At 36.4% G+C, this 9,397-nt stretch overlaps 1 protein-coding gene across 1 annotated transcript in view; it reads right to left on the reverse strand.

The window, feature by feature from the left end:
• The window catches only part of LOC148940258 (NFX1-type zinc finger-containing protein 1-like), a 156,246-nt gene extending 147,434 nt beyond the window's left edge, over positions 1-8,812 (reverse strand). Inside the window, exons 1-2 of the mRNA XM_089106117.1 lie at positions 8,737-8,812; positions 2,355-4,342 (exon numbers count right to left, since the gene is read on the reverse strand). Coding sequence (XP_088962243.1) covers positions 2,355-4,342; positions 8,737-8,812 — 2,064 coding nt within the window. The remainder of the gene's footprint in view (positions 1-2,354; positions 4,343-8,736) is intronic.
• Between the last annotated feature and the right edge of the window lie 585 nt (positions 8,813-9,397).

Genomic DNA, 9,397 nt, shown 5'->3' on the forward strand with positions numbered 1-9,397 from the left:
ACTTCCAGTTTCCAATCAAATGAGCCCTCTCTGAAATTTATACGAGAATCCCTTCCTGCCCCCGGGCCCTGGGGTGTTTTGTCGACACCTGAGTTTTTTTATTTAACCTTTCAGCTATTTTTAACAAAATGGTATTTTTAAACCTTGCATATAAAGCACCTCTGGGGGGAAAATAATAAAAAAAAATATTGAAGCTCTAAAAGATTTATTCATTCATTTATGTTTGCACCGGTTATCTTTCTGTTTGTAAGATAGTTCATTTTAATTACTATTTGTCCAAGGTTTTGATATTTCTTTAACAGTAACGTCTGGTCTATTTGTTCGGGGTTTCGTTTATTCTTTAACAGTAATTTCTGGTCTTTTTGAGTTTTAACTATAATAGGAAGTAATTTCTGTTGACCCTGAGTTCAATATGGCTCTTTACTTTTCTTTGAAAACTTATTTTTATGCAAGGTTTTTTTCATTAATAATAATAAAACATTGAAGCCTTATGGCCTTTGCTATAGACAACTTAATTACATGCCTCTGATAAATCAAACGTGATTTTTTCACGCAACAATGAATGGATCGAAAAAATAGCTTCAAAAGACAGTAGTTATGCTATTTCATTTGTTGATGCAGAAAGAGCAGGATCGTTTTGATTAGACCATTTTTTCGGATTTTTTGTGCCACAATAATTTAGCATTTATCGCAAAGTATGTATTTTAACCTTATTTTAAAAATGGCTGTTATTTTAAGTATTTTAGCATTTTCAGTTTGAGAGAATTTCTGGGAGCAATTGGATAGAAAATTCTTTATCTAGTTCTTATTAGTGTATTTTGATGTGTCATAATGACCCTTCGAAATTTCTTGAAACTTTTAACTTTCTTCCCATACAAAACTTTACCCTATTAAAGTCTTTGGGGTGGGGGCAGCGTAGTTGGCATAAAGAAGAAAACCTTAGCGTAGACAGTGGAAGAGGGGGAGGGTGAGGTCTTTGAACTATTAAAACAAAATCTATCTTAAAGTTAAAATTGGATGGGTTTGAAGAAAAAAGGGCGTGGAGGGGGGAGGGCTAGGTGCCATCCAATCTCTTTTCACTCTTAAAAAGGGAACTAGCACTTTCAATTTCCAATCAAATGATCCCTCTTTAAAGTTAATACGGGCATCCCTTCCATAAGACCCATATATGCCCCCAGTACATAACTTACAGCGCCTGCCCCCCGGCCCTGGTGGGTTGTGTGAACACCAGAATTTGTGTTACATGATCTTTGAACTATTCTTAACAAAATAGTTATCTTAAAATTTTCACTGGATGCATTTGGGAAAAAAGGGTTTGGGGGGGGGAGCTGGTTACCCTCCAATATCTTTTAAAGCTTAAAAACTGAACAAGAAATTTCAATTTCCAATCAAATGAGCCCTGTCTGAAGTTTATACGAGCACTCCTTCCATAAGAACCATATATACCCAAGGGCATAACTTATAACCCTTGCCCCTGAAGACTATGGGGGAAGGGTCCTGCTCAAAAATATAATTTTCAGAACTTTCAACTACATTTAATAAAATGGCTATATCGAAATTTTGATTGGATGTGTTTGGGGAAATGGTGGGCGTGGAAGGGGTGTCAGTTGTCCTTAGAATCACTTTCGACTATTAAAAAGGGAATTAGTCATTTAAATTTCTAATCGAATGAGCCCTTTCTGAAGTTTCTATGACAACGTTGTCTATACAAAACCTTTTATGCCCCCAGGGCATAACTTACAACCCTTGCGCTGAGGGATGTAGGGGAATCGTCATCCTCAAAGACCTAATTTCCAGAACTTAAAACTACGTTTAATAAAATGACTGTCTCAAAATTTTGATTGGAAGTGTTTGGGGAAAAGGTGGGCGTGAGAGGGGGTTTAGTTGCCCTCAAATCACTTTCGACAATTCCTTTCTTGTTGATTTTACATATTTATCTGTAGGATCAAAATCAAGTTTTTTGTATGTAATAGTGTCAGGAAGAGTTAATTTCATTTGATTATTATAGTTTTCAGTGTTCATAATTACAATCGTGCTTCCCTTATCGGCTCTGGTGATAGTAAGTAATTTATCCTTTTTCAAATCTGAAAGTATTTTAATGTCATTTTTTTGTGAGATGTCTTTACAAATGTGGTTACAAGAAAAAACGAATTGATCTACAGTTGTTTACGAATCAACATTTTTTTTTGGGGGGGGGGGGTCAAACCCCCTAGCCCCTCCCCCTGGATACGGTTTTGTCTATGGGCTATGAAAGAATCTCTCCAGTAGCTGCATCTTTTTTCTTAAAAATAAATTAGACCCTCCCCAGGAACAGATTTCAGGTTATATCAAGTCACCAATTTAAGGCTTCTTACCTGTGACGGAAGTTTGAGTCTGGCAAAAAATCCTTCTTCCAGGCAACCAATTTTCAACAGATACTTCTCATGAAGAACAAGCTTTCGACGTACAAGATGAATGACATTGTCTTTCACTAGTAGCTTTTTGATAACATCCTTGAGGTTATGTCTTTTTTCAAGGTAATAGGCGTTGTTTCCAACGCAAGTTCTATTCTTTCTGTATTTATTTCGTACTGCATAAAGTGAGTGTGCGCTAACTGTTTCGGATTTGGACCTACCTCCAATGCGTACCACCTTTTTCGTGAAATTCAATATCCCTTCTAAGAATTGATCTACAGCATGGTTTGTGTAGCATACAACCAAGATTGGATTTTGCATTTTTTTCAAATCGCTGCTACCACCCCAAACTTGTTTATTCCCAAGCAAAGCTTGAACTACTTTTAGACCAATGAATGTTTTTCCAGTTCCCGGAGGACCTTGAATGATGGCAACCATCTGAGTTAAGGCCTCTTTCAAGGCTCTGAACTGACTCGCGTCTAAACATAAAATACCTGGAGTCACTACTTCATCCAGTCGTTCAATTTCCACATTTTTTAAGTGTCCATCCTTTGAAGGTGAAAGCATGCTTAAATCGTAAGTAACATTTTCTCCATTCTCTTTTTTATTTTTCAAATAAACAGGGAGTATGCCGTGAACTTCTTTCCCAAGCAGAATTTCCTCCATAGGCAATGTTTTAAACTGCTGCAGAACTCGCAAAACATTCCGGTAAACTTCAAAGTAAACACAGGACTCTGCCATTACAAAGGTTTCTGTACTGTATTTCTTAAAATCCTTCAAGTCTTCTACCATAATATGGATTTTGCCTTCTTTCAACAATACAGTATCACGTTTGACAACAGTAGCTAAAATAAAATTGTTGAAGTCATCATTAGTTAAGCAAAGCAATGACCCATGCATTAGTCTCTTCGAATTTTCCCATAACACGTTCTTTAGACGCTCATCCGTAATAGAAATAACATGAGTTCCCTTGACAATATCATAGTCAACAAATTTCACGTTGAAATACAAGCGAAGATCATCAATACGGCCTCGACGATGTTTGTTTTCAGTTTTAAACTTTTTATATTGTTGTATTCCAGACCTCAAAGGAGCAATAAAATCTTCTCGAAGCAGCCTGAAATGCGTATCAAGATAATTATCAGCACTTCGGTAAGAGCTATTAACAATTGCAGGTCTAAGAAAAGGCTTTTGATGGGCTAAGAGATCATTCCTAGTTGGGATCACGCTAAGGGCCCTAAAGTTATCAGGTGGTTGCATAAAGGACCATTCTTCTGCTCTTGCAAGTTTGCGAAGTTTTTTCTCAGCTTCTTCGTCGTTGAAACCAACAAAACGTTTTCTAACAGTTTCGACATGCGTATTAAGATCTCGTACCTCTTCGTAAACACTTTCTGGGATGTTGTAATGATTAATTTGAAGAATCATTTTCAATTGGATCACCATTTCAAAAAAACATTCGGGAATCGATTCGCAAGCAGATGTGGGAGTTTTGTCCAAAAATGTTTGTGAAAACTTCACAAGATCTATGTGAAGTTGGACAAGTTTATCATTTTCTGTCTTTTTGGCAGCAACTGCTTGCATTATGAAGCCATTAAACAATCTCAGTAAGCCAGAATGCTTTACCATCATTAAAAGGTCAATAAACAAATGCTCGTGCAGATCTGGCACTTCTGACTCACACACTATAGCTAACAGTTTCATAGCTTGACTGTAACGGTCAAAGTTCATTTCTTTTTCAATTATACTTGCAAAGTCTTTTCTTTTACTGGTCAACGCCTGTAATATTTCAGACGCATCATGGTTTTCAAGTATTTTTAACTCTCCATACGTAAATCTTCTATTGGGGTTTATTTCTACAACTTCATTTATTGCTTCTGGAAAGTCACGACGTCTGTCCGATGGTTGATTGTGCACCACGTACTGGTCCTCTTGAAGGCAAGGACAAACCCCTGTTTAGCACTACACCTTGACTTGTTGCTTCTGGAAAGTCATGACGTCTGTCGATGGTTGATTGTGCGCCACGTCCTACTCCTCTTGAAGGTGAGGACGAACCCCTGTTTAGCACTACATTTTGTCCGCTCCTTCCTGTAGCGTCATGGTGTTTATATGCACCTGAGTTAACGCCTCGCCCTCTTCCTCTACCAGAAAAGTTGGAGCCTCTGCTCCACGCTCCTCGTTTCATACAGAAACAGTTGTCCTAAAAAGACATAAGACTTTGTCTTAACTGCATATTAACTAAATACTAATTAATACTGAAGCAAAAGACATAATCATAAGACTATTTCACTTTCCCAGAATTAAGAGAAATGACTGATTCCGAATCAACCTATGTAAAGGAATTTGTTTTAAGGAAGGAGTTTAAATTTAGAGGCGGATGAGAGTTTTACTTTGAATAAAAGAACGATATCCGTTATAAAAATAGATCTTAAAAAAAATACTCATTTTCCATTAGGATTATTCATTGGATAATTCATAAGAACCCCTAAATATTTAGGGGTATATCTACCAAGATCAGTAATCTAGGTGCTAAACCTTAACACATCTTAAACACTCGCCCGGAACTCCCTTTCCCGGCCTAAACGAATTGATAACCAAATGCGGTCTAAGAATATATAACTCGCTTTTATTGACCAAATTGTCAGACCAAAACTTCAAAGTTTTAGTTGTTTAAATCAACTAAAACTAAAACTATAGTCAACTCATTGTTACTTGAACTTCGACTAACTAGTAAACATCTACTAAATAAATTTTACGCTTTTGCTCTTTTATAATTATAGCTCATGAAAAATTAACAATACTGCTGATATTTACCGAAATTAATCAAACAGTTCATGGTAACGAACTGTAAGTAAAGAGCAACAAGACTCAATAGTAACCGAAACTCTAAAAAACGGAATTTTGATACCAATATATACATAAAAAAATCAGATTTTAATGTTGATTTCAAATATATAAGATTCATCAGGTTTAGTCCTACCCATCAAATGTTACACGCCTGAGAAAATTTGCCTGATTTTCGAAAAAAAGGGGAAACATCCCCTAAAAGTCATAGAACTTAATGAAAATCGCATCATCATATTCAGCGTATCAGAAAACCCACTGTAGAGGTTTCAAGCTCCTATCTGCAAAAATGTGGACTTTTGTATTTTTTGCCAGAAGAAAGATCACGGATGTGCGTTTATTTGTTGTTTTTTTTTTGTGTTCCCAGGGTTGATCGTATCGACCCAGTGGTCCTAGAATATCGTGGGAGGACTCATTCGACGGAAATTAAAAGTTCTAGTGCCCCTTTTAAGTGACCCAAATAATGGAGGGCAACTAGGCCCCCTCCCACGCTATTTTTTTCCCAAAGTCACCTGATCAAAATTTTGAGATAGCCATTTTGTTCAACATAGTCGAAAAATATGATAACTATGTCTTTTAGGATAATGTAATTCCCCAAAGTCCCCAGGGGGAGGGCTGAAAGTAATCAACTTTACCCAATGTTTACATATAGTATTGGTTATTGGGAAGTATACAGACGTTTGGAGAGGGATATTTCTGGTAGTGTGGGGGGGGGGGGTCGGGAGTTATGTGGGAGGATCTTTCCATGGAGGAAATTTTCATGAGGGAAAGGACACTGCTATGAAGGGGGCGCCGGATTTTCCAGAACTAAAAAACGATCAGAAATTAAATAAGACAAAAGTTTGTAAATTAAAAGTAAGGAGCAACATCAAAACTTAAAACGAACAGAAATTATTACGTATATGATTGGGTTCGCCCCCTAGTCGATACCTCGCTCTTTAAGCCAAAGATTTTTAAGTACTTTCATAAGAGCTATTTATTCTAATTAACGGCCTTTGTGATTAAGGGGTCATTTTTAGAGATTTGGAACAAAATTTGAACTTTAATGTAAAGAGCGAGGTATTGACTGGGGGGCGTGCCCCCTAATATACGTAATAAAATATATGAAGATAGAAGTTCGTTACGTATGTTAATTCGTAAGTTACATATATTTATTAGTAATAAAAACGTTCGTAAATAAAATTAAACAACTTTCGAGAGAGCCATTTAACCAAATAAAAGTAAAATTAATCTGCAAATTCTTTTTTAATGATTCATGTACGATGAGCCAAAATCAAAACCTGCATTAATTCAAAAACGTTCAAAAATTAAATAAAAATAAGTTTTTTTTAACTGCAAGTAAGGAGCGACATTAAAACTTAAAACGAACAGAAATTATTCCGTATATAAAAGGGGTTGTCCCCTCCTCAACGTCTCGCTCTTTACGGTAAAGTTTGACTCTTTCTCACAACTCTATTTTTTAAACAATAAATAACTTTAGCGTAAAGAACGAGATGTTGAGGAGGGGACAGACCCTTTCATATGCGGAATAATTTCTGTTCGTTTTAAGTTTTAATGTCACTCCTTACTTTCAGTTAAGAAAACTTGTTTTTTTATTTATTTAATACCAGTATATATTAAACAATCAGTCGACCTTCATTAGTTCTTTCCAGCCATCTTGATTATTATGATGATTTTTTTGTCAATATCTGATCAATAAAATTACAAGTTTCAGAAGAAAAAAATATGGTTAAAAAAAAATCGTAAATCACACTCAAGCCATTTAGAGGGTTATTGAGGGGGTTGCACCACTCTCATTTTTAAACCTCGATTAGCCGTGTGATACTATTCTTTTGTTCTCGGGTTGTACTTGTACTTGTTGCACGTTCAAGCCACATCCAGACTCATCGTGGTGCCCAGCAGATGACGACATGTCTCCTTCCATAGGTTTCGCTCGAGGGTGGCAGGCTCCACCAATTCCAGCTACTGGCGATCCCAGCGACGGCCGTATTTTCGGAATCCCCCGATTGGCTCCAGATCAGACTTAACTGTTGCTAGCCACGTCTTCTTTTGGCCTCCTGCCCCCCTTTATAATTTTGGCCTTCTTTTGGCCTCCTGCCCCCCTTTATAATTTAAAAAACGGTAAGAAATTAAATATTTATAAAAAAAAAAGTTTTTTCAGCTAAAAGTAAGGAAAAACAATAAAAATTTAAACAAACAGAAATAATTTTATATTTGAGGGAGGATGCCCTTTTCTCAGGCGTCACTCTTTTCGCTGAAGTTTGACTTTTTGTCACAATTCTTTAAGAAAGACTGCTCAAACACAAGAGCCGTTGAAACAGAACGAGATGAATTTTTAAAGAACTTAAGGATTTTAGCGTAAAGAGCGAGGGTTGAGAAAGTGGCTCATAACAGAAATAATTTCTGTAGTGAGTCATCACTGAAAAGTTTCCGTTTCTAATAGCATTCTTATAGAATTAAGACATTTTTAAACAAGGGTACAACAAATAGTCTTATCGGTTCAAAAGGGTTTATCAGTCGTTCATTTCAAAAATTCGCAATATCTAACTAATTAACGCAACGGAATGTCACCAGACAATTTAGAAAAGTAGGGAACCGTAACTCACGCTTTTTAACCGTAACGCCACGTAGGTAAAAAAAAGGACAAAAGATCCTTGAAAAAAGTGTACCAAAACACTAAACGTTTTAATTACAATTATATATATTATTAATATAATAATGTAATTGGGCACCTGCACTTCAAGCATTTATTGCTTCATAAATTTGAAATTTCGCTTTATCAAGCAACAAAAATTGCTTCAAAAATCATTGCAATATTTAAAATTGTATTTATGCATGAATTTTTTTTGTTCAAATCAAATCATGAAATAGAAAAAAAAAGTTTTTACAAGAAAAGTGTCCGTTCAAAATAACACAATTAAATTGAAAGTCACGATAGCAATTATTCTAAGAAATGTTTTCTTTTTTCGTGTAGTCTTGATTATTATCTTCTTTGCGTTGTTGATTTTCTTCTTTGCGTTGCTGATGAGTTGACAAATAAAATATGACAGCAAATACTCGACAAAAACTAAAAACCAAACGGTTCAAAATAAATACAAGGCCATCAACTGGAGGGGGATGAAGAAGGTCAGGGGGTAACTGTCCTCGAGATTTTGAAAATACCGTTTTGTTATTTTTTCATTTAAAAAAAAATGGAATTGCCCCCTGAATTTTGAAAGGTTCCTTTTTTGTATCTTCATTAAAAGAAATTTAAAGAAAAATATCATTCCCCCTCATATACAATTTCGCGAATTGGCTTCCCTGAATATATTTCGTTGTCAGTAAAGCGCAAATAACATTCTACCCTTTTAGAAGGCTCTACCCCATTGGAGCAGGAAGAATGAATCCCGAAAAAAATCACGAAATTCTTAGCATTAGTCAAACAGGATGAGCACATCCAATCCCAGCAGAAATTGGTAGGAAGTAAGAGCTAGTTAACAGTGACTTTTTCCGAGAATCCAACCTCTGTGAGAGAGGACAATGGATGTTTCATATCTCCTGTCATCAGTACAATTACTTGGAGAGTCGGCAGAACTCATTCTTATAAACAAGGTCAAAGGTGTTGGGGGGAAAGATGGACGTGGGGGAGGGGGGGGGCTAGTTGCCCTCTTATCACTTTTGACTATTAAAAAGGGCACTAGCCCATTGAATTTCCAATCGAATGAGCCTTTTTTGAAGTTTCTACGACAACACCTTCTCTAACAACCTTATATGCCCCCAGGGCATAACTTAAAACCCTTGCCCTGAGGGTTGTGGGGGAGTGTCCTCCTCAAAAAAACATTTTCTATCTTTAAATCAACTACGCTGAACAAAAGTGATATCTCAAAATTTATGATGGATGTTTTGGTAGGAATGATGGGCCTGGGGGGGGGGGGCTAGTTGCCCTCCAATCAATTTAAACTAATAAAAAGGGCACTAGGCCTTTGAATTTCAAATCTAATGAGCCTGTTTTGAAGTTTCTACGACAACGCCTTCAATTAAAACCTTATATGCCCCCCAGGGCATAACTTAAAACCCTTGTCCTGAGGGTTTTGGGGGAGTGTCCTCCTCAAAAACATATTTTCTATCAGGAAATCAACTACGCTGAACAAAATGGCTATCTCACAATTTTGTTTGAATGTGTT

This window comes from Artemia sp. Qi Xiang Cuo, chromosome 20 (assembly GCF_049724085.1).
Source record: "Artemia sp. Qi Xiang Cuo chromosome 20, ASM4972408v1, whole genome shotgun sequence".
In the NCBI taxonomy this organism is placed as follows: Eukaryota; Metazoa; Arthropoda; class Branchiopoda; order Anostraca; family Artemiidae; genus Artemia; species Artemia sp. Qi Xiang Cuo.